Source organism: Belonocnema kinseyi, chromosome 1, assembly GCF_010883055.1.
Source record: "Belonocnema kinseyi isolate 2016_QV_RU_SX_M_011 chromosome 1, B_treatae_v1, whole genome shotgun sequence".
NCBI classification, from domain to species: Eukaryota; Metazoa; Arthropoda; class Insecta; order Hymenoptera; family Cynipidae; genus Belonocnema; species Belonocnema kinseyi.
This window is the reverse complement of record NC_046657.1, coordinates 95,497,599-95,523,589: the sequence shown is the minus strand read 5'-3', so window position 1 is coordinate 95,523,589 and position 25,991 is coordinate 95,497,599. Positions and strand designations below refer to the sequence as shown.

The 25,991-nt window shown below is 31.1% G+C and overlaps 1 protein-coding gene across 4 annotated transcripts in view; it reads left to right on the top strand.

The window, feature by feature from the left end:
• Positions 1 to 25,991, top strand: part of LOC117181271 (protein sidekick) — a 96,958-nt gene that overhangs the window by 42,186 nt on the left and 28,781 nt on the right. For 2 of the 4 annotated variants that reach the window (XM_033373854.1, XM_033373899.1), the window contains exons 2-15: positions 6,904 to 6,999; positions 14,237 to 14,416; positions 14,520 to 14,733; positions 15,079 to 15,249; positions 15,338 to 15,546; positions 15,657 to 15,807; positions 16,742 to 16,869; positions 16,986 to 17,108; positions 19,978 to 20,097; positions 20,171 to 20,326; positions 20,415 to 20,541; positions 22,197 to 22,684; positions 24,779 to 25,084; positions 25,221 to 25,547. In XM_033373854.1, coding sequence (XP_033229745.1) covers positions 6,904 to 6,999; positions 14,237 to 14,416; positions 14,520 to 14,733; positions 15,079 to 15,249; positions 15,338 to 15,546; positions 15,657 to 15,807; positions 16,742 to 16,869; positions 16,986 to 17,108; positions 19,978 to 20,097; positions 20,171 to 20,326; positions 20,415 to 20,541; positions 22,197 to 22,684; positions 24,779 to 25,084; positions 25,221 to 25,547 — 2,796 coding nt within the window. The remainder of the gene's footprint in view (positions 1 to 6,903; positions 7,000 to 14,236; positions 14,417 to 14,519; positions 14,734 to 15,078; positions 15,250 to 15,337; positions 15,547 to 15,656; positions 15,808 to 16,741; positions 16,870 to 16,985; positions 17,109 to 19,977; positions 20,098 to 20,170; positions 20,327 to 20,414; positions 20,542 to 22,196; positions 22,685 to 24,778; positions 25,085 to 25,220; positions 25,548 to 25,991) is intronic. The other 2 variants (XM_033374057.1, XM_033373976.1) reach the window with 1 other exon arrangement.

Below are 25,991 nucleotides of genomic sequence, written 5' to 3'. Positions count from 1 at the left end.
GTGTATAGGCACCATGAAACGAAAAAATCTCGTTGACGACTAATATTGAGAATTGAAGGGTTAGAGAACTGAACTAGATAACCTATATTTTTGTCGAAAACGGGCTTTAGACATCAAAAGTTCCTAAGAAATTGTAAAAAATCAAATATATGTTGTGTTCAAAGCATTTGTTCTAGAAATAATTTTTAATATGGTAATAAAAATATTGCTCATTCAAACCCAGATAAGTTATTTTCTGTACTTGCCTCCCATCTTCTTATTCTTTTTAATTGCACTGTTAGAAAAATCTGTATGAGGTTTAATATACATTTGTATGAAGCAAATATGCACTACCGCTACTGAAATGTAACATACATTGGCACTACCGCTACTGAAATGTAACATACATTGGCGTAGTGAATTTAATATACATGTGTATTAAATTTAATATACAGGTCAGTACAGCAATGTGCGTAAAAACTCAACCTGCTTTCATTTATTTAAATCTTGTCAATTATTCTCAATTAAATAATTAATCTAGAATTCGTGTACTCAGTTGTTATTTATAAAGAAAGTGGAATATACGGGTAAATTTTTTTCCAAAATTCGTTCTAAATGGTCAAAATTTAAGTCGAATACAGTTAATTTTAGGTTAAGTCTGTTATTTATTTGCTTGATTGAACTTTTCGACTTGAAATTCAAGTTTATTTTTGGATAACAGAAAGAGGGTATCATGTTTTATTATTTAGAATCGAAAATTACAGCTAAACTTATTTTAAATTTGTGAAAAATGAAATTATATGATTTTTCTCGTAAGTGATTAACATGAATGTTTATGAAATTTAATATACGCACTCTTAATGACGATTTCATATGCTTATAGTATATTAATTTTCATACAATTGGATATATTAAAGTTAATATTATTTTTAACAGTGTACCTAACTTCTAACGTTTTTTTTTCAAACCTTTTTCATACCATATTTCTCTTCACGAAAGTTTTTGGATACAGTCAAATAATATAATTACTTCTTTTTTTTTAAGAAGAAGCCCTGAAATCAAACTGTTTTGCTACTTTTTTAAACCTCAAATTCCAACTCAAAATCTTAAATCTGCATCTTCTACAAAAAGGCACTCTCATAAGGTTTTTTACTTAAGTTGTTGCCTTCCAATCAGAAACGATATTTCTTATAATTTTTACAATTTATTGCAAGTTTTGTTTATTTAATTGTTTTTAAAGTGAAAAATAGATTTGTAGTCGTTATCCAAAAGCGGTTATCAAAGCCCATGAAAATTGAACCTCTAAATTCTTGAATGATTTGCTCGGAATCGGATGTACCTGAAGTTCTGAACGTTCAAATGAACGAAATACTTTTCCGCAATTATATTTCATCCATAAATATTGTTCCAACTACAATTTAAAATATGCATTATAATTTTTTTTCAATAATATATTACATATTTTCAATATAAATGAACAAGCATTTTAGCATTTCTAAAATTGCTTATATTAAAATCCATTCTTTTTGCAACAATTTTTAATAAAAAAACTTCATTTCAAAAATGTTGGTAAATTACTTGGAGTATTACTTGGATATAATATAAATTTAGATTTAATAATTTTAGAAGAATAAATATAATAAATTAAAAAACTTTAGTTTGAATGTTTTGAATCGAAATTGTTTGAAATTGTAGAAAAGTGTATGGAATGATTTTGAAATGAGAACGTATTTCCAATTGAATAGACAGGAATACGTACGGAATACGTTCTCATTTCAAATTCATTCCATACACTTTTCTACAATTTCAAGCAATTTCGATTCGAAATTATCAAGAATAAATGATTGTCTGTGAGAGTTCAGCGGCGCTCAGAATCTAACTTCAGCCGGAGCTGAATACACGGCCCATTGTTGGTCCAATTTTGGCAGCCAATGGCTTATTGGGCTTGGCCTAGTATCGGCACTTTGTTTCGCCAAGTCTCAGTTTTAGCACCTAATAAATAAATCTTACACGAAAGATAAAAAAAAATTTATTGAAAATTGTCAAAGTTCACGATGAAATTTGTTAAGTTCTGTCATTAAAAATTTTTAGTGTTTATGAAAAATTACATTTCCTGTCATTGCAAAAAGTTATAAAGCAGGCTACAACGGAAAAAATGAAATATTACGCGAAGAAAAATTGTAATCGATTTAAATTATTTATTTAAAAATTATTGTATTGATATTCCTGTTAACATTTCGTCGCATAATGATAAATAATTAGAAAAATAGAGGTTAAAATTTGGTTCTTTAACTTTTCTGAACTGCAGCTTATGAGGATGACTTTTTCACAGAATTTGAACTTGTTGGTTTAGCGGAGTGGTTAGCACTCCCGACTGCTAGGCGATAGATTTAGGTATATAGATGTAGGTGCGATACCCCCGTAGCGTTAGAAATTTTATTTGTAATATAATGTTCAAATTGTAATATATGTATTGAGTCTAAACAGGACCATTAATATTTATATTCAAAGTACTCGCAATCAATTAATATTTATTTTTTAAATATCTTTTTTGTCATATCCTTAGACGGTAGCCAGTGTTGGGCCGACAATGGCAGCGAAGCCCTGGCTGACAAGTCAAGGCCATAGTTATCAATCCGGCAATGGCGCGACGATGGCAGCCAGGTTTGGTTCAATACTGGTACCCAGTGTTGAGCCGATAATGGCAGCCAAACTTTGGCTGCCAAGTACAGGCCATAGTTATCATTCCGTCATTGGCGCGATAATGGAAGCCGAGCTTCGGCAATATTTTTGCTGACTATGGGCCAAACTTGGGCCGCATGTGACTTTGCACTTTGGAAATGTAATATATGTACTCGCAATCAATTAATATTTATTTTTTAAACACCTTTTTTGTCATATCCTTAGACCTTAGACTATAGCAGTATTGGTACCCAGTGTTGGGCCGACAATGGCAGCCAAGTCAAGGCCATAGTTATCAATCCGGCAATGGCGCGACGATGGCAGCTAGGTTTGGTCCAATACTTTCACCCAGTGTTGGGCCGACAATGGCAGCCAAACCTTGGCTGCCAAGTGCAGGCCATAGTTATCAATCCGGCAATGGGGCGACGATGACTGCTAGGTTTGGTCCAATACTGTCACCCAGTGTTGGGCCGACAATAGCAGCCAAACCTTGGCTGCCAAGTGCAGCTATAGTTATCATTCCGTCATTGGCGCGATAATGGCGGCCGAGCTTCGGAAATATTTTTGCCGACTATGGGCCAATGTTAGGCCGTATGTGACTTCGCACTTGGGTTGTGTTTAATAAAAAAATTAACTAAATTGTTTTTAATTACACTTTTTCTTTATATCGCACTAAGCGCGTTGTAACACTTGCCCCTGATGTCCCTAATTTAAGTTTGCTTAAATATATTTTTTTAATAATAATAATTTAATTTAATCAAATTTTCAAAAATAAATTTTATTGCAAAGAGAATTAAAAAATTGATTGCAATGAATAGAATTGTTATTTCTGACCTGAAATAAATAATTTATAACAACAGGTCAGTGAATGAAATCCGGAAATTGTTCCTGCACCGGAAGTTCCCAGACTCTTTCCGCTTGGGAAACTTTGAATGGCGAAATACAAAACCCGAGAGAAAACCGTCAATTTCTCTATAATCTTGCCAATGATTATCTGAAACAAGTGATTACTAAGTAAAGTAGGGGAAGGTGGGGCGCGACGGAACAGACGGGTGAAATAGAACGCTACTATATCTGGAAAAATATTCACACTTCAAGTTTGATATTAATTTATTAAATAAAAATAGGTCTAATGAGTTGAGGTAAGTGCAAAAAGAATTTATATTTTATGTAAATTGTACCAGAAAGTAAGTGCTAATTTTTAGTACTTCAGAACTCAGGAATGGTGTGATTTTCGAGAGAAAATAATGTACTAAAAATGTTCTTATCCCATTTTCCCTTACAAGAATTTCAAAAAATGATGTTTAAATTTTCTGTTCTTGGCATTAGATTTAATTATAAATTATTTATAAAAGGAAATTACGGATTTTAAACAAAATGTTCGTTGGAGGCGAGATGCAACAAGCTGAATGGGGCGGAATGGAACACCGGAACAGTCGCGAATTTAACCTGTCGCAGTCACTGTCAATCACTGTAAGTGTAGACTGCCGCGGGTCGGGATAGTTGCGAGATATTTGTAACAAATAAAAAGTCATAAAGTACATGATTTAAGTTATTAAAATGCGAAATTATGTGAGGAAGATTGTTCGTAGGTTATTTTCTGCCTAAAATACGTATTTTAATATTATTTCTCTTCCAGTTGGTGTTCCATGGTATAAATTTTGATTTTTCGCTAACTTTTTTATTAATTTTTAAAAAATATTACAAATTAAAATTGATATTCCAATTGTTCCACACCGCCATACCATGCGTTCTATTTTACCCGCCGCGTGTTCCATTTCGCCCCAACTAACATACAGTACTTAATACTTAATTTCTGAAAAATGAGTTCGCTCTATTTAGAAAAACACATGTGCAACTTGTAAATGATAAATTGGAGAAAATTTTAATTAATATTTGTTCCTGCAAGTTCTTACAGGTTTTTTCTTTATTAGCGTCAAAGATTTTGTGTACCGTCTCGCCCCACCTTCCCCTATTACGTTTCTCGAATGATAAATCTTTTGTTTGCTCATTGATCTACTTCCATTATCTTCTTTTACAATGAGTTTCAAAAATAGGTCAAAAGTTCAAGTAAAAAATAACTAAATCCATTTTCTTCAGGTCTCATTTTTTACTAGTGCAATTATTTTATTTTTACAGAGATATATTAATTGGATTAATTAATTTCTACTTTTTAATTTCATAAAAAATAAGTCTTAACCCAAATTTTTTTTAATGACTGCATTTTAATAGTTTCCTTTGTTTTTCTGAAGTTTTTGACAGTTGCTCATATTAAATTTTCAGTATTACTCTAAAATTAAAATCGTGATCTCTTTCTCTATTTTAGAATGTTTTTTACTCAGAAATTTTCTCATATTAATATGTATTAAAATAGATGTTTTCTCCTATAAATATGTAATAAAATAGTTGCACAGAAAATCATTCCCCAATTATTGAAGATTATTGTAGTGCACGAATGAGGCGCGAGGAAAGTGTGACACGTGACCAGATGCATACGCCCCTCGTTCTTAATTTGTGGGCTCTTGAATCGACTCAAAAAAGGGTGCTTCCATTTAATTTTTCGACAGATTTTGCTGATTTTTTTAATTAAAAGAAACGCTCCAGTGTCATGAATATTTTATTTTATAGGTCCCATATGCAAATTTCAAAGACTCGTAATTTTCCCCTATCAATTTTTGGTGTAAACGAAGTGGAGAACATTAATTTTCATCAAGAAAAAAAATAATTTCAAGCCCGCACCAATGATGTCTAGTCACATGATAGGTGAATACGCGCGAACTTCCTATTGATACGCTATTCAATGACCCACCACTAATGAACGGCTAATCCTATACAATTGTACTCAAGGACATTTTTTTTGCTTTTTGAAGTAAAATAACGATATTCACTTTGTATACCCGTCTAATTTTGGAAAATTCTAGATTCAGGAATAAAAAATACTTTGATTTTGCTAAAATGTGGATAGAAGAAGGTAAATTAGAATTGAATTTCCGGACAAAGGATTGAAAGTAACTGAGTTTAGTCAGAAACGATGAGTACGAAGAAAGAAATTTCTTGAATGAAGAACTGTACATATCGATGCATCAGGATGTTTTTTTCGTATTGAGATGATGACCATCGAGTTTGAAGTCATTCCATTCGAGTCGAATACCATGCACTGAGTCACTGCTATTAAATGCGTAAAGTATGGTGAACGTGGTGAACTAGAGGGATAAAGATGAAAAGAATGTGAACAGCCGGATACCGAGAGGAGGCCGACTCACATAAACGTAAACCGAGGTTGCTACGTATTCCTCTGCCTTCACTTTATTCGCCTTTGCTACGCTTTGATGACTCCAGAAATTGCCAGAATTAAATGAGGCCGATTTACTTACTCTTTCCTTTCTTACCCAAGCTCATGAAAAAATGAAAGCTGAGCAATTAATTCCACGATGAATAAAAATGTAAATACGCCTTGAAATAAGAAGAAAATTAAGAACCTTTCCATTTTTTAGCATCCCCATTTCGAGATGCTATTCAACTCCGGATGCTTTTTATTTTAGGCTTCTAGAATTTGGGTTTTACAATTTCTTATTAATTTGACTCGAAATTTATTTATTCATTTTTTTGTTATTGCTATTTTGAGAACATTTCTAATTTTAAGGTTCGAGCAACTCTGAGTTATTTTTATGCTTTGGGACGTTTTTTTTATAACATGTACTTGAGTATATTAGAAAAGTATGAAGATTAAAAAAAGAGATTTCTTCCTAAGTTTGGGATGCTTTATAATTTTTTTAATCTTTTCAATATGTATATTTGGATCTTTTTTTTTCTTCCGATTTTTTACGTTTTCTTTTTTTTCTTTGCTTCTTTAAGATGCTTTGTAATTTACATTTTCGGTCGCATTAAAATTTGTAAACATTCCGAATTTTAGGCCGACACTTTTAACGAAGTGTGTAGGGCTTTAGAAAATATTTGCTCTACACTCACCGAACTTCGTTGAATCGAAATTAATTCACGTGACTTTTCTAATTTAAATTTTTTTGAACTTGGCATCATCCGAAATTTACCATTTAAAAACTTGTTGTACTGGGACTGTATTTGGCACACTTTAGAATCTACGAGGCGCTAGATTTAGCCAATTTCCGGTTTCGGGACTCTTAAAAATGATAAAATAATTACATTTTTGGCCACTTCAACATTTTATACCATAACTAAACATTTTTTTAAATGTCTTATCAAAAATTCTTTTTCTATTTTCAGAATCGCTCCAAGAGCCTCGGTTCGTAACACATCCATCGAGTAGTGGGAAATTTAGTCCCGAAAACCGAACAAAAATTTTACAGTGCCAAGCACGAGGTAAGTAAACTAAAATATATGCTTATATATATTTATTTTCTATAGCATTAAGTACATATTTCTATTCTTCTCTTTTTCCCTTTTTTAAAGAATTCTTCGTTTTCCCCTGTTTGATCGTTTTTAGTTTAAAGCTCCACTATTAAATTATTTAATAAGAATTTATCTTTTTCTGTGAATTAAGCTACATGTTTTAATGTTTAATTACTTTGTTACAAAATCATTTTATTGGTTGAAGATCCATCTCTAATTGAAAAATTAAATACTCCGTGAAAAATTCTTTTTTGTTGTTGAAAATCAATTTTTTCAACTAAAAATTTAACTATTTTAATTTTGGTCAAAATTTATTCGTTTTTCAGTTAAAAATTCAGTTATTCTTTTTTTAAATGGTCATTTTGGCTTAAAAACTTGACTATTTTGTAAAAAAATGGTGATTTTGGTCTTAAAATTCAACTGTTTTGTTGATAATTCGTCTCGTTTATTTGAAAATTCAACAATTTCACAAAAAAAATTTTTCTCAAGTGGAAAATGTTTTTTGGTTGAAAATTCATCTCTTCTTGTAGAAATTTGATATTTTTTGGTTTAATGTGCAACCGTTTGTTTAAAAATTATGCTGTTTTGGTTAAGGCTTCAACAATTTTATTGAAAAAGCGTATTTTGTGGCTTAATTCAACTGTTTTTTATTTAAATCTAAGCTCTTTTTTGGTTGAAATATCAACTTTTTTTAGAATGAATATTTTTTCATTGAAAATTAAAATAGTTGTTTGAAAGTTGAACTTTTTTGTTAAAATTAATTTTAATTGAAGATTTATTATTTTGTCGTAAAATTAATTATTTTAATGAAAATGCATCTATATTTTCCAAGTCATCTTTTTGGGTCGAACATTTAAGTGGTTTGTTTAACATTCCTTTTTTTGGGTTGAAAATACGTCATTTTGGATTCGACCATTCGGTTAATAATTCATCATTGCGAGTTGAAAGTTAGTCCATTTCGCTTGAAAATTTATCTATTTGGTTGAGGGCTCATTTTAGGCTCTCCAACGCCCTCAAAATCAATTTTCCAAAACCATCCCTTAATATTGAAAATGTACCCCGAGGAGTCATTCACTCTCGAATCAAGGGGTTTTAGCGTTTGAAATCGGTATGAATCGTGTGTTCATTTGAAGTTATGCAAACTGAAATTTTGAATTTTTAACTTCTAAAATTAACGTTTAAATTTGTTTATTAAAACGCTCTATAATTTACGCATATACAATTAAAGCTCCTGACATATTTCAAGTGAAAATTTTGTAATTAAATGCCTTTAAGTTGTGGAATAAAATTTTTAACTTTCATAAGCTGTTCAGTTCGAAGATTCTAAATTTTGAAATCCTATCTATCATATTCAATTCAGAAACAATAAAAAATGAACGAATAAAATTTTAGTAACTGAAATTTTTTGTATAAAATATAAATTAATTTTATTTTAGGTTGAAAAAAATTAACAATTGTTTAACTGTTAGTCATTTATCAAAACCTGTGTTTCTTTTAAAATCTTTATAAATATACTTTTAAAACTATTTTTTAAAATTAAAAAATTATTTCAAATTTTCCCATGTATCTTAAAGAAATTTTGGTATTATCTTCAAACTTTTCAAAGTCCTTGAAACACTTGAAAATTTGTTTAACTCTACATTTTGCTTCAAACTTTTTGGAATAAGTTCAAATTTCAAATTATTCCTGAAATTTTTATTCTTTTAATTTTATATCTTTTATTATTCTTCAAAGTAAAAAAAAATTGCCTTCAAATCTTACAGATTCTTTCTTGACCTTTTTGAAAATCCTTTTAATTTTTAAGAAATATTCCTTTGAAATTAATTATTCAGAATAAAATATTTTCAATTTTGTGTTCGAAAATCTTAATAATTTCTTTTATCCTTTTGAAGCCTTTTAAAATTCTTTAAAACTCAACATTAAAAAAAAAATTTAATCATTGCAAAATTATTATTTATAAATCCAAATTGAACACTTTTACTTAAAAATTAAATAAATTTAAGGAACATGATTAAGTCGCTAAGAACGACGACTAAATAAAGCCCAGTTTGGTCGAAAATCATTTTTTATATGTAAGTTACAAGTACTTTATGATTTTGCCTATGGATAAATGTTATAAATATGTAAAGAAACCATTTTTTTGTCCAAAAATGTGGTTAAAGTTGAGGGGGTTGCTGAGAAATGATTATGACCACTGCGTAAAGCTCATTTTGTTTTTTCTTCCTCTTATTAAGTGAAATAATTATGAGGATTAAACTCGTATTTTATGTTTCGTGTCATTTTCTTATACTAAAAGATCATTTTTAAGATTTTTTTTAAGTTTGCCATAACTTTCTTAATTTTTCTAGTAAACATAGAGAATGGTTCTGTAAATTTCAAGATATTTTGGGTAGTGTTAAGGAACTTTTCAAGAATTCAATTTTCTAAGTTAGAGACCACATCTCTAGCTTCTTCTCTAAGTTTCCATCCTAAGTCAAAGTTTCTATGAAAGCACCGCCAGGCCTCTTCTTTTCTAAGGACAACACTATATATAACCACTTTGTCAATAATTATATTATCTTTTTATTAACTTTGTACGTTACAATTCACCCAAAAGCATTCTTTTTGACTAAATGAAAATTTTATATGAGTTCTAAGTAAAAGAAATTCTAAATTTATTTAAATTTTATACCACTTGTGTTTTAAAATTGAATAATTTTGATTTGAATTGTACAAAAGTTTAGAATATTCTTGCAAAGTGAAAACTTTAAAAGTTGAATAAATTAACTTCAGTAAATTAATAACTTAACTTAGTTGTCAGTTAAACCTCTACAATTACAGTATAATCGAAATGAAAATTGGAAAAGTTAGAAGTCGATAAGCAAAATGTAATTAGAAAAGCTGAAGCTTGTATGGATTCAAAATTTGATTTTTGCCAAAATTTTAGTGCCCGAAAGTTAATTATTTTCACTTCAAATGTCACACACACATACACACGCAAATTAAACCTAGCCGGAATTGAGAATAGGGTTATTCTGAGTTTTTTCTTATAAAAATAGGTCATGATATAGTATTAATATGGAGGAAGGTCTCTAAAAAATATTGTATGTAAACCTTATTTATTTACCTATGGTGATAAAATATTTTTATTTTATTTGCTCTGAACAAGCTGGAAAGGGGGTTAGAACTGCAAAAAATTCAATAGCGTTAGCTCTGAACGACCCGGTTACGGAAAATTCCGTAATCACAGTCAGTGCGATTTTAGTATTCATAACATACTTTATTATTCATTAAATATTTTATTATTCACTATTTAATTTTTTTATTACACAATGTAATATTGCCCGAAAGATTTGTTTTCTTGACAATTCAAGTTTTTATTGTGATGAAAACAGAAATGGACTTTTAAGTTATGTTGTTCTTTATTTTTTAGACAGCCAAAAATTGCAATGTTGAGAATTAACATTAAATATTTTCAGAAAAAACATCACCATTTTGTCTCTTTTAAACTCTTTAATCCATGTTCAAACATTGTGTGCCCTATTTCAGAATTAAGGGCTAATTTTATACCCAAAAGCCGAATTTTTGGCTCTGCATTAAAAAAAAATGCAAGGTACTGCCAGCTTTACGTAAAGCTAGCAATGCCAAAATTTGGCTTTTGAGTATTAAATGAGCGCTTAATTATGGCATAGGTCATACTTTGTTTTAATAAAGTGGTACTTCCAGGTTTATCCACCTGGGACTAGAGAACCCCTGAGAGAGAGTTGTGACACGTGAACCCCCACTACTAGACTAGGGCCAACCGGAATACGTAAGTTGTCGCAAAATTTGAACAATTGTGGCAACGCATGCGCGTAGTGAAAGTTGCGAAAACAACCTAACCTTAATTCATAATTCCGTCATTGTGATTGGTTGCTGTTTAAAAATCGCGCTCTGAAAAGAACTTCCATATTCCGGTTTGCAGACTGAAAAATGTAAAAAAAAGTAAGGATTCTCGATTACGTTTAAGAACAGTCAAGTTTAGAGCATTATTTCTTATACAAAGGGCGATGCGAAAAATGTGAAAAAATTCTTGAGTATGAGGAAAACTGTTGTGAACCAATTGCAGTTGAGAAATTTGAGAGATAATAAAAATTGTTGCTTAAAAGTACAAAAATGGACGACTATATTATGAAAATCGCGATATTCTCAGAATTTTTTTGTTGGAAAACAAGTGTCAGCAAGCAGGGGGGGGGGGGCTTTTTTTACTGCCGACCGCTGGTGCCTTTCTTCGACCCGTGTGGTTCTGAATCCTTGGGTGGCACCTGGCCACGGGTCGAAGAAAGGCACCAGCGCGCAGCGGTCGGCAGTAAAAAAAGTCCACTTCCCTGCTTTCTGACGCTTGTTTTCCGACAACAAAAAATTTCTAAAAATATCGCGATTTTCACAAAAAATAAGATTATTACATCCTTTCGGGTGATTGAAAATAAGTACAGGGCCTATCCGTTATATTTTGCAGTTTGAATCGCTTTAATATCTTTATTAGAACTGAAGATAATATAGTTGTACATTTTTATACTTTTAAGCAACAATTTCTATTACTTCTCAAATTTCTCAACTGCAATTAATTCACACCGGTTTTCTTCATACTTGTGAATTTTTTCAAATTTTTCGCATCTGCCTTTGTATAAGAAATAATGCTCTAAACTTGACGGTTCCTAAACGTATCCGAAAATCCTTACTTTTTTTTTTACATTTTTCAGTCTGCAAAGCACAACAATTTTTTTTACAGAAACGTCTTCAAGCTTATTACGTAGAACACTTTTAGCTTTCATATGACTATTTTTTTATTGCGCTAAAATTTGTTTTTGGCTGATTTGTTAAGCTTCAAAGGCAGGCCTATCACACCAACACCGACTTCTACTCATTAAACTTCACGAAAGCGACCAACCCTCCAAGCCTCTGGATCTGAGAAAAGGCAAGTGGTGGTGGAGCTCGAACATGTGGCGATTGAGTCGATAGGCAGGCAGGGTCATCCAGCGAGGGAAAATTCAGCTGCAAATGCTCATTTGCCACAAATCTCGTTTCCACCGCCACAAGCTTCTACTCAGCTGTGAGTGAGACGGGATATTTCGTTCTGAATGAGATGGCGTATAGGTGGTAAGGTGAGACACCTGGAATATAAAAGTAGTTGGGACCGAACCCTCGCTGACGATCCCTGCCCCTAGACTCTAGAGCAGCGATTCCCAAACTGCCACCCTGGGTAGAGTGGCTACCCGGGCGTAGGGGGATGCCATCCCGGGTCGGCTAGCTCGGTAGGCTCCAAGGCAGAGTCCCCGCTGTGAGCATGGGACTATTTTTTTTGACCTAGCATGAGTGCCTTTCATTATTCTGAGATTGAGACCTGTTACAATAACGGAAGTTATGAAGGTATGACAATTAAATTTAAATGAGCTGAATCAATTTCGTGATATAATTTTAGAAATATGAAAAAAAAAATGCATAAAAATCGGTTGATATTTTCACTAAATTTGTCCAAGAAATTACATTACTGGACTACTTTGCAGTGTGACAAAAGTGCAATAACTTTTGAAGTTATTAACTGATTTTTTTCTATCTTTTTCTCATGTTATCATCATAGTCCACAAAATCTAACGCCGCCTAATAAAGTTCGCTAATGAATATTTAACTAAATTTTCCATTTTTCCTAAACGGCTCTAATTTTCTTATAATAGGAAGGTCGAGCGCGACAAGCCAGCCCATGTCCGTATCACAGGCTGTCAAATGCCCCCCCTTGGTTTTAAGTATTATGAAAGAAATTTGAGGGTGGCGGCCCTACCGCTCCCCACAAATAGCGAAAAAATAGCCGCCGGCCGATGAGGCTTCCGTCAGCAGGGGGATGCCACCCCGGGCCGAGCAGCCCCCGAGGTGGAAGCCAGCCCGGGCCCAGCCTCTCGGCAGCCCCCCCCCCCCTCTATGAGGGCCCTTTCATTGTCATGAGATTTAAGGTTGTTTCCATTACTAAAATTCTAAAGATATGTCTCAATTCAATTCTAATTATCTGAATCAGTTTCCTGACGTAATTTTAAGAAAATGAAAAAAAAGTTGATGAAAATCGATTAAAATTTCGAGTAATTAAGCATATCGTTAAGAACATGCAAAATTACAAGAACTGTCAACTGGCATTGAAGATATGAACCGATTTTCATCAAATTTCTTTTCATTTCCTTAAAATTATGTTAGGAAATTGATTCAACTAATTAAAATTTAATTTATTAACATATTAACACATTTGAATTTTTCTCACTCGGTTCTAATTCTCTCGCGAGAAGTGTGGTGTATCAAGCAGTGAAGCAATCAAGTGTCCCCCCTTGGTGGCAGGGTATCGTGAAAAAATGTGAGGGTGGCGGCCCTGCCGTTCCACAGAAAGTGCATACAAAGTTTGGGAATCGCTGCCCTAGAGGATCTCTAATCTGGACGGAGAAGGGGTGGGGGTGTAAAAATATTTCAAAATAGCGTGACGTGAATTTTGAATGGCACCTTTTTTAAAATTTGATTATTATCGCGAGTTATTCAATAATTAACTATCAGAATATTGGATTTTGGCGTTTGAGTTAATAAAATTCTACAAATACAGGAGAAAATGATAAAAATATGTATTTCTATAAAATGGAAAGTAGAGCCTCTTGCAGAATATTCATTGTCCTCGTGAAATATCACATGGCAAGCGGATGAGGCTGGCCAGTGAAGCCCCATACATGCTGCTTCGAACCCTGTAACTTGATATCGTGACCCTGTAGTAATAGCGTTAGATCAGTGAAGGGTGCATAAAGTTCTGCCTGAACAAGAAGCGTCTCATTCTCCCACATAATGATTTATAAACATGATTTCTTCCTATTAATAAATATTTTCTCCCGAAATTCATTTCTAATTTATTTCAATTATCATTTCATATTTTATTTTTATTTTATAGTCCTTTTGAATGTAAACTACACTAACTAATTTCACAAAAATTTCTTTCTTTTTATCCTATTGTAGAGTTTAAGCTCTAGATTCCTGTTATCTACTGTTACCGATACTTACCAACACCGATGAGATATATGGGTTCGTGTCTGGCCTAAAAGGGGTTTCTGTCTGATGTGAATGATCTCCGACAAAAAATTTCAAATTACATTTGAAAGATAATTATAAATTAATGTGAGAAGTCATATTTCTCGTTCAATGTATTAAAACAATCTATTTTTTATAGGTCATCCGCAGCCTCGATACAGGTGGTTCAAAGATGGAAAACCTTTGACGAATGAACTCACTTCTGAACCATATTATCGAATTAACATAACGAAGAGAGAAGACACTGGAGTTTATTACTGTGTAGCAACGAACGAAGTTGGCTCGATATTCAGCGAGCGGATTTCCTTTTCTGTTGCCTGTAAGAATCCTTATCCTTGTGTTCAAATTGGAACCGCTTTTTACGATTTTAATTCATTCTTGATTTATTTGTAAAAATATTCATTTTAATAAAATTTTCCTAGATATGGGAATATTTGAAGACTTGACAGAGATTCCAGTGACAGTAGAATCAGGAAATGCTGCAATTTTAGAACTATCTCCAATCGAAAGCCATCCAGCTCCTGAAGTCAGTTGGTCGAGTTCCGATGGCACGATACCGTACACTATAAAATACGCAACTGCTCAACAGATGTTGATCATTCTCAACGCGTCTGAGGACGATGAAGGATCTTATAGGTTCTTATTTCTGAACTTTATGATTTTAAAGAAATTTTTAAAGCAAATACATTTTTTGATAGAGCTATGAAAGATTCTAAAGCGCGCCAATAGGAAGTGACTTGCATGCGCAGGCACATGTCACGTATCATAACTCTCGCGCCTCATTGGTGCACTCTTAAATCGCCGATGACGCGCGAATATTTCATTCAAATTAAACCGGTCTTGAGACTTTTTTTACTCGATTTTTCACGTAGAATAACGTTCTATACGTTTTAAACTTAATATTAATAGGAAAGAATTTATAACTTTTTAAAATTTGTTACTACGGAATTCTTACTAATTTCTAATTTTATATTTGATCAGAGCGAAGGCTATTAACACTCAAGTAGCAAAGGAAGAAATTAGTCCCTTCTTCAAGCTCAAAGTTACTGGCGATCCAAATACCGAAGTTGCTCCAACAATAATCGTTAGGCCACAAGACACAAAAATTATCAAAGACCAGGGAACTTATCTTCACTGCATTGCCAACTCTAGGTAGCTTCTATTATTCACTTAATTATTTAGAAAAATTCAAGAATCCCTTCTATTTTAAAACTTATTTAACTTTTTTAATTGTTTTCAGGTACCTTCACGAGTTGAGAACTTTATGGACGAAAGACGACATTCCGATCGAAAACACTAGAATATCGTACCAATTCGACGATTTATGGAACCGAACTTTGATCCTTAAATCCGCGAATTTAACTTTCACGGGAGTTTACGCTTGTCATGTGGATTTAAGAAGTGGAGGATTTCCTACAATTGTTGCCAACGCGAGTATAGAAGTTTATGGTAAGTTATTTTCGCAATTTTCTTTTCTTCACTTGTGATTTAGTTATATTTTTATTTTAAAACTAATGTAAATAATTTGGTGAATATGCAATCTAATTTATCCTTTGAAGAAAAACCCTCGTTCGTCAATGAACTGAAACGAGAGACTCTTAGCGAATATGGATCGACGGTCACCTTACCCTGCGAAGCCGAAGGAGTTCCTTTGCCAAAAATTAGCTGGTATCGAAATGCGGAATCTGTCGAGTATTTACTTGGGACGAGGTGAGACAAATTTATGAAAATAAATCAATATTAAAAGGATAAAAATACTACAAATATAAATGTAAATATTTTTCATAGTTTAGAGCGTTAAAAAACTGTATTTTAAAATATATTCCTATATTTAAAGCTTTTTTGAAGTTTAGGATGCTAATTTGCAAAAATTCTAACCTTGGGTTCATGATATTTTTCTCTGTTAAGAAAAATAATAATATTTTCTATGTAAATATTTCAAGTTTGACAGCATGGAAAATTGACATTAATTCAAGAAATATAAATTTTTCAAAAATTAGTTTGTAAGATCGCTAAATATATACATTTTAAAATCCTGCCAAAAAACTGAGTAATGTATTTTACAAAAAATAAAACAATAGATCTATTATAAAGCCAAAATGGGTTTCAGAGACCCCTAAATATTTGCACTCAAATTTTATTTTGATTATCTACTGTACATGTATTCTATTTAAATGGTTAGAATTATATTTTCATTTACTAAATTTTAGTTACAATTTAGTTGTATTCATTCAAATAGATGCAAATTAAATCTAAGTCTACTAGAATTCAAATTCGATATAAATTGCTAGAAGTATTATTTTTTATTCGACAAATTATTAAGCCCAACAAATCCATATAGGCAATACATGTGTGTTTAAGTAGAACTTTTGAATTGTTAATTTTGATTGAAATTAATTACATTCAATGCGAATTACTATAATTATATTTACATCTACTGGAATGTAATATGAATTTTTTAATTTTCATTTGACTTGTTAGAATTAAATCTCAATTATGCCAGAATTCACGGAATTTTTTTTTATAATTTCATCAAGTTACTTGGCATTGCTTGTTCTTAGAAGTTTTCAGAATGTGATTTTAATTCAGGAACTTCATTTATTCATTTCAACCTTAATTAATTTGCAATTTACTCAATTTGCAGGTACCACTTAGAAGAAGACGGTTCTCTAACAATCAAGAAACTAACAATGGAAGATTCCGGAATGTTTCAGTGTCTCGCTTCCAACGAAGCTGGGGAGGCTTCCAGCTACACATGGATCCGCGCCAAAAGTAAGTACATATAAAATAAAAGAAATGCTCTCATATCACTGACACGGTTTCCGTATCAGCGATACAATCTCTCGACATTACACCTCGATTTGATCCTTATTTTTCTATGGGGACAGAAAGCCCAAGAGCAGAAACAGAAATCGCAAAGAGGAACAGAGTGGGCCGATGGGCGGCTGGCTATAATGTAGTCAGAGTTCGCCAGTCTGATCGCCGCTTTATGTTTTCTCAATATCCAGACAGTAAGAATTGCATTCGCCAATTTAGGCACATTAGAATCACAAAATAGCCTAGAATAGGGTGTGTCACCCTTGGAACGTTTCTAGTTCCATTTTTGTTCTGTTTATTCCTATTTTATTTTATGTCATCCACTTGATCCATTCCTCGTTTTTTAGACAATAGACACTGCGAATTGCTTGAAGACTGCCAATTCACATTGCTTCCGTTCTGTTTTATTTTATTTTAGATCCATTTTATTATTTTGTCACCTTTATTTTAGATATTTAGCTAGTAGATCTATTGAAAGCACGATTGTTTGGTATATTATATTTTATATCAATATTTCTTTGTAGATTGCATTTTTTGAGGATGAATATTATCAATTTTTGATGTTTTTCATATTGTAAACGTTTCGAGTTTCGACCACTCCTCGAAATATTTGAACTTGCAGTTTAAAACATTTTTAAACGTCTTGAATTTGATTCGCTTCCAAAAGACGACTCTAAAAGGGAGCTTACAAACTCGAAATGCTTGATAGTTTCGAATTTAGAAACGAGCAGAATTCAGGGCGCTTTCAGAAATGTAATTCCATATTATAAATATGATGCACTCTTAATTTTTTTAACATTTCAAATCTTGAGACGCTTTTAAATTTTGAAGTGTCCTGAATTCTAAGATTGAAAGCACTTTTAAAATTTGGTGAACTTTTGAAATTGAAAGTTTTAAATTAGAATGCTTTTAAATTGTGCAAAGTTTCTTTTTCCATTTCTTGGAGAGTTTTTTCAATGAAAGCCTCGTGATTTTACCACATTTCACGGAGTTCCAAACAAATTCTTTGATTTTTTTAATTCAAATTCTAATGAATTTGAAAGGGCTTATTTTATGGTAATGCTTAGATTTCATCTAATTCCAAGGAAATTCATTAAAATTCACTCTTATGTACGTTTGTGAGATTTTTGCGGAATGTTTTTCATGGAAATTTTCAGGAATTTGTTCGGATTTCGCTTGTTTTTATTAGAATTTAATTTGAACGCTTCTGATGATTTTTTTTACTTCATATAATTCTGAAGAATTTCGCAAGATTTCATTATAATTATGATGATGATTTTATTAAAAAATCACAGAATTTCACTGAATGTTAAGAGATTTTATGGCATATAGTAAATATTGCATTTCTTCTGATTTTATTGGTTTTTATTGAAATTCATGGAATTTAATTTGTCTTAAGGGTTTTTTACATAAGAATTGATGTGATTTTACGTGATTCTGAAGCCTGTTATTGGGCTCTGCCAGATTCCTTAAAATTTCGAATATTTTTATGCATTTTGCATGTTTGTTTAATTCTAAATCTATGAAATTGTACTTCAGGATTCGACCAATTTCTTAAGATTGAGTGTATGGAATCTTAAGGATTTTTAAAAATTCTTTATTATTAGGGGATTTCATTGGAAGTCCATGCAGGTTCATCCCATTTTTTCTGGCATTCCAGTAATTTTATGGGTTTCATTTGGGATTCTTTCATTCAGATTTAATGGTATTACAGAATATTTCATTGGATTTTGATAGGTTCATTTCAGAACTACACTCTTTCATTCCACTTTTGCATGGGATTTTACTGAATTTTATCAACTTTAGGTAATGTCATGGATGTCACAATGTCATGTTTAGTAGAATTTCGAAGAATTTCTTTTAAATTTTGTGATTTCATAGAATTTAGTTCAACTAAGGAAATTTCATATAATTTTATTCAATGTATACAAATTCGTGCGATTGGACTGAAATTCGCGATTTTTTTAAAAAATAAATTTTAAATCATCGAAACTCACGAAATTTCGTGGAATTGTAAAAAGCGATGTAATAGAATTTCAGATAATTGATTAAAATTCACCAAATTCTTATATAAGATTATACAAAATTCAACAAAAAATGGATGCAAATCATATCAGCATGTTGGTGGAATTCATTAGATTACATGATTTCACGTAGTGTTCTGTATGAATGTTCATGGGTTAAAGTAAATCTAAGTTTTTCATGGGATTTCTCGAAATTTTATTAGATTTACTAAATATTCTTGGATTTTGATGGAATGATTTCACGGAATTTTATTTCTTTAAATTGGTCTTGGCCGGATTTTTTCCAAGTTTTGATGTTTCTTTTGAATTTGTTGGGTTTTTTTCAATACAAATTCATGGAAATTCACAGGATTTCATAAATTTCTAGATATTGTTGCATTAGAATTTGCGGAATTTTTCATGGACGTTTACCAGATTTTTATGTAATTTTCAGTGTTTCCATTTTATTTTAAATTTTTCGATTGCATGGATCTGTATACAAATTTTTGGATAATTTTGTTCGGTATTTCAATCGGATTTTGGATGTTTAATTAGAATTCACCTGATTGTAACGGATTTATTAGATAAGGGAACATTAAATTTGACTAGACTATAATGAAACTTCAAAATATTAAAGTTTTAAAAGCTTTCCAAATTCCAATTTTAGGACATTTTAAAAATTGAACGCTTCTAAGTAATAAATATTCACACAGTTTATTATGCAAAATGCTAATATATTAATCATCACTGTTTTACACAGCCAGTAAAATATGCTTGCTGATTTTTTTATGATTATCATTCATTAGTTTTATTATCTAGATTATTAGATTGCAATCTCTTTTTAATTTTTGCCTTTTTCTAATTTGTTGTTTGCACTTCTAAAAATTACATTTTATTTGTTTATTGTGTATGATTGTTGATTGAATACTGAATGATGAAATTCGAATATCATTATTGTTGTAATATTGAACCTAAATTTGATTATTCGTGCATGAAATTTATTTGCATGTTCAAGAGGACGAGAATGATTTATTTTCGATTTTGTTTCTTCGTTTTATAGCTTCGATTCCTGTCATGGAATTAGGACCTCAAAATGCAACTGTTCTGGACGGAAAGGACGCGACGATTACCTGCCGGGCGATCGCAGCGCCAGTTCCTAATATTACTTGGATTTATAATGGTGAGAGTTAATTGAAAAAAAATATATTTTGTCATTATATATATATTTAACATTTTATTCGCGTATTTTCTAGATTCTTTCCCAGTCGAAATTGCAGGACGAGTTCAACTTTTAGATAATGGAGATCTACTCATTGCTGCCGTGAAATCCAATGACGTCGGAAAATATACTTGCATTCGAGCCAATGAAGCCGGATCTGTAAACGGATCTGCCTATTTATCAGTACTTGGTAATTTTTGCAACTTCAGTTTTCTTGGTGTTTCTCTTTATTTTAATTATTTCTCTAAATAAAATATGTGTTTCTTTTCTTTTCGTAGTACGGACTCGAATTATTCAACCACCAGCCGATATTACTGTGACTCTTGGATACACGGCCGAACTTCAGTGTAAGATTTCCAACGACCCAAGTGTCAAATTCGATGTTGCTTGGTTCCACAATTCTCAGTAAGTAATTATCATCTGAAGTAAAAATTTGGAATGCTTTTGAAAAAAAAAAAGATCACTAATGCCACTATTTTCTCATATTGTCCGCTAATGTTACTATTTTCTCTATTTGCCTTTAAAAAATATGTACACCAAAATATATACCGGAAAATCACCCCAACGGCTAATATGTAAGAATTTATTCAACATATTAAGTTCAATTATTCTTTATTTACATCTTAGGGATTGGATTGTATGAGGTTTTTATCTTTTCGAATTCAAATCTTCCAAAATGGCCATTTTAATTTGAAAGTTGTAATTAAACGGTTTTATAATTGAAACTGTTAAAAATTTCATAATTTCTCATTGAACTTTATAAATTTTAAATTATTAGCGTTTGAAAAAAATCAATGTGTAATTGTGTGAATCGTTCGAGATTCACAAATTTTGTTTTAAATTGCAAACCTTATTAGTTCAACATTTTTAAACGTTTAATATTGAATCATTATTTTGTTACGATAATTTTTTTTTCATCAGTCTTATAGAATCAAAATTTAAAAGAAAAACTAAATGAAATTCACAAGTTAAAAACGTTTTAATAAGTACAACATTATTTTTGTAATAACAAAATAATGGCAAATTTCTTAGATTTAATCTTAAGCTATTTCAAAATAGACATATATATCTTTAAAAAATATGCAGTTAACTAAATTCAAAAATGATTATTTAAAGTCATTTCGACGACTTTCCAAGAAAGTTAAGAAATGCTCCCAAAAAGTGAATTATTAATTTAAAAAAAAAATCTTTCGAGATTCGTCAGCGCTGCATTGAAGAAAAAAAAATTATTCCCAGCTATTGAGTTGCTGAATCGATAAAAAAAAAATGTTTGTTTGCAAAATGTCATTCTCTGAAAATATAGAGGGATTTTTTTGTCGCTCGAGGCGCGTTTTTCCACAACTTTTGACGATGATTTAAATTAAAAAATTTAAAATAAAAGAATTAATAGCAAAATAGATTTATAGCTCAAATTTATCGTTATATCCTTCATTTGAAAATACATAATACATAATTAAGGTGTGGATCTCCGTGAATTTTGAAGCTTATTTATTTTTAAGTAATTCAAAGGAGAAATTTCTAGGATTTAAAAACACTACAAAATTAAAGTCATCGTGTTTAGAGAAAATTGATTAATTTTATTAGAATTAATTAATGATTTTATGTGATTATTCTTATTAATGATATTTGTCACTTCCCCTAAAAGTCTTTTATTTTTCTGTAATGGGGCAGCAACTGTGTACCAACTGTGATACGGGAAATGTAATAAAAAATGTTTATAATAATTTGCATCCAGTGGTAAAAAAATAGCACTTTTAGAGTTAAAGCTTAGAATTTAAGTAAAAAATCTCTTAGTCAGTTAAAATATCTCCATATAATACAAAATTATCAGTATAATTTTATGGAATTCTTTTACAATGCTGTTTTGTTGAATTTTGGTATGCCTTATAACTTGCACATTTTTTAAATAGGCCAAGCAATTTTAAGTTTTATGTAAATTTCCAGTTTAGGAACGTCCTAAATTTGTTACAATTTTAACTTCTCGGGCAATCCAACAATTTTGAATGCATTCAGTTTTAAAATATTTTGATGAAAATTATAAATGAATTTTTGAATTGCAGAGTAATCAACACAAAATCGAGCCAACGAGTAAAAATGCGAGAGGATGGAACCCTAGAAATTGGTGCAGTGCGAGCTTCAGACGTGGGCGAGTACACTTGTTCCGTTGTCTCTCCAGGAGGAAACGAAACTCGAACTGCTCGTTTAAGTGTGATCGAATTACCTTTCGCTCCAATCAATGTAGTTGCTCGAAGGGCTGAGCAAATTTCTCTCAGAACGATCAACGTCACCTGGGTTCCTGGCTTCGATGGCAATAGTCAAATTAAAAGATACAGTGTCCAGAGGTGCGAAGTTCCTGAATTGGGACCAATTCCAGATCTTTCTCCAAACTGGGTTCGAGAGCTGAACAATATTTCCGCTCAGACTAAGTGGGTTTTGCTGAGTAATCTAAAAGCTGCCGCAGCTTATCAATTTCGGGTCAGTGCTGAAAATGACGTGGGTGAAGGACCTTTTTCGGAACCGAGCAATGTTGTTGTTCTTCCTCAAGAGCGTGAGTTCATTTCTTCCGAGTTTTATTTTAGGAATTTTAAATTTTCGATGATTTCTATTTAAGAACATTCGAAGCATTCCAACATGTTTCTTTGATATTATTTAAGCATTACACATTGTAGTTTTTAATTTTTTAATTTGTTGAAAAGAATCTCGCAAACTTGGCCATTTAGGCCTCTTGCAATTTCGGAAAGCTATCAAACATAGGATTTCAGACACTTTTTTTCATATTTGGATTTTCTAAAAATTGACAATTTAAATCCGTTCTGAAAATGTCAAGCTCCCAAAATATGTGTTTCCAAATTTCAGGATTTAGATTGGATATTTAAAATCGTTTTACAATTTTTAAATTCAGAAATCTCAAGCTTAAAAAATGTTGGATGTTTCAAAATTTTAGAATTCCGCCTTTGGAACGCTAATAATGAACGATTACAAACTTTGAATCGTTTAAAATTTGGAAGCTTTCCGAAATCCCGACTTTTCAGAATTTATCAATCTTGCTGGCTTTAGGGCTTTTCTAATCTTAGGAGCTTCTAAAATATAAAACAGGCGTCACAGTTAAGATTCCTAAAATACCCTATTTTCAAGATTCATTCCCTATGGCGCCCTATTTGCAGTCCACAATGTAACTTTTATCAAATATAATAAGTTGAAGAGATTTTAAGATTGTAGGGTATTTTTAAAACTTCTAAGGCATTTTTAAGAGCTTTTAATTTGACATATTTCATGTAATTTTAAAAGATATCAAAGAATTTTTTATTAATTTCATTAAAAGAATTTTACAGAACCTGTTAGATTTTAAGATGTTTTATACCATTTGCGAGGATTTTAATTATTTTAAGGGATCTGAAATTACAAATTATTTGAAGTTACTTTTCTTGCATTCTTAATAATATAGCCTGCATTTCTTTTTAATTTTTCGGAATTCTTTTGATTTTTTTAATTAAATTGAATTCTGCTGAATTCATGGGATTTTTTAATTTTTAAAAGTTTTTATTTAATTGATCTTCAGGATGAATTGATAAAATGATCAAAAGATTTGAAATATTTTAAGTTTTTTTTAAAAAGATTACAAACAAATTTCTAATTGATTTCAGTATTTTAATCGGATTTCAAAGGTTTTGAATTGTATTGTAAAAGTTTTCAAGGCGTTTTTAAGGGGTTTAAAATGTTTCAAGGGATTTTAAATGATATCAAAGAATTTGAAATATTTAAAAAAAATTTAAAAGATTCCTAGATAATTTTTATTTATTTTAATAGTTTGAAGCGATTTCAAAGATTGAAATATTTTAGGGTGTTTTAAAAGATTCTAAGGCATTTTCAAGAGATTTGTGTAAACAATTTAAATCTTTTTTTTTAAATTCTTATAAATTCACTGAGTTTTACTCATTTTAATAGATTAATTTTTTTTAATTCATTAAATTCTTTTGGATAACCTTTTAATGTTCCTAAACTTATTTCAAAGTGACTGAATTCAATTGATTTTTTTATATTTTTGAATAGTTTTTAATTCATTTGATTACTTTTTAAATTCAACTTGATTTTGTATGAACTTTATCGAAATCTTCTCATTTTTCTTCAATTCCTCTATATTCACTCAAAGTTTACTAAAATCAATGGAATTTTTTCGATTTATTTTTTTTCGAATTCTTTGGAATTGCTTTTGAGTCATTAGTCACTTTTTTTGTTAAAAATTAGTAGAGTTTTAAAGATTTAAAGACATTTAAAATTATTTCTTGGAATTCATCTTGAATTTATAGGAATTTCATCAAATTCTTTTGAATTACCTTGAATTTTCCTAAGCTCATTTCAAAGATATTGAATTCAATGAAGTTTTTTTTTTCATATTTTAAAATTGTTTTCCGTTAATTTGATACTTTTTTTTAATTCACCTTGAATTTTTATGAATTTCTTGAGTTCTTCTAGTTAACCTTACATTTCTCTAACTGAATTCCAATTTTAAGGGAATCAATGGAATTAAAAAAAAATTAAGTCTTGTGAATTTATCCTGAATTTGTTGTGATGACTTATAAAATTTTTGCAGATTTCCAAATGATAAAAGTAAAGTAAAATAAATTCCGTTTCTCTTTTTTAGCTCCATCGGGACCGCCTTCAGGTTTTGTGGGATCAGCTCGATCCTCCTCAGAAATAATAACGCAGTGGAACCTCCCAGCTGAAGAACACAGAAACGGTCACATTCTGGGTTTCGTTCTCCGCTACAAACTCTACGGCTACAATGTAACACCCTGGATGATTCAGAATATCACAAACCAGGAACAACGCAACTTCCTAATCACAGATCTCATCACTTGGAAAGACTATGACGTTCAAATTGCTGCTTATAATGACAAAGGCGTTGGAGTTTTCACCGAGAGTTTGAAAATTAAAACTAAAGAAGGCGGTGAGTTTCGATTTTATAATTTGTCATTTATATTTTATATTCTCAAATTATCTTCTAGTTCTTCTACTGCTATGTTTTAATTCCTTTATCGCATTTATCTGACTAGTTTCTTAAATTTTGGTTTTCTTCTGTTTAGTGCCAGAAGCGCCACCTACAAATATACGTGTGAAGGCGGTGAATTCGACATCAGTCAGTGTAAGTTGGAAGCCTCCCAATCCACAAAAGATAAATGGAATCAACCAGGGATACAAATTGCAAGCCTGGATTGGAGGGAATTTCAGTGAAGAGAATGAATACAAGTCAATTACAGTCGCGCCGAATTTGTTTAATCCGCTGGCGGAGCAAAGCGCTCTGATTAACGGATTGAAAAAATATACGAGTTATAATATCACTGTCTTGTGTTTTACGAATCCGGGAGATGGGGAGAGGAGTGTTGCTGTTGAAGTTCGCACAAGTGAAGATGGTAGGTTCAGTTTCAGAATTTATTGAATTTCGAAAGTCGAGAAGTTCACACATTTTTGTAATTTCCAAGTTTGTAAAGGAATAATGCTTTGGAATTTCGAAAGGTTTTTAATAAATTGCGCTTCCAGTTTGTAGACCAATGATTTTGGGCTGTTTCTACATTTTAAATCTTTCCCACTTTTTGAGGCTCTTCATATCTCTAAATTTGTAATGATACACTTTAATTATTTTATTACAATTTAATTTTTATTTTTCGTAATTTTCCTGAAACTGAAACTAGGAACACCATAAAATGGCCGAAATTTTGGAGATCGGAAAAAATCGCTATTTTACATTAAATTTCTTTTTTTGAGCAGGAATTTGTTTAGTTCTTAGTTTTAGTAGAAAAGCTTATTAAATGACTTTAAATTTCACCTAATATCATAGGAAATAATGTGAGATTGAA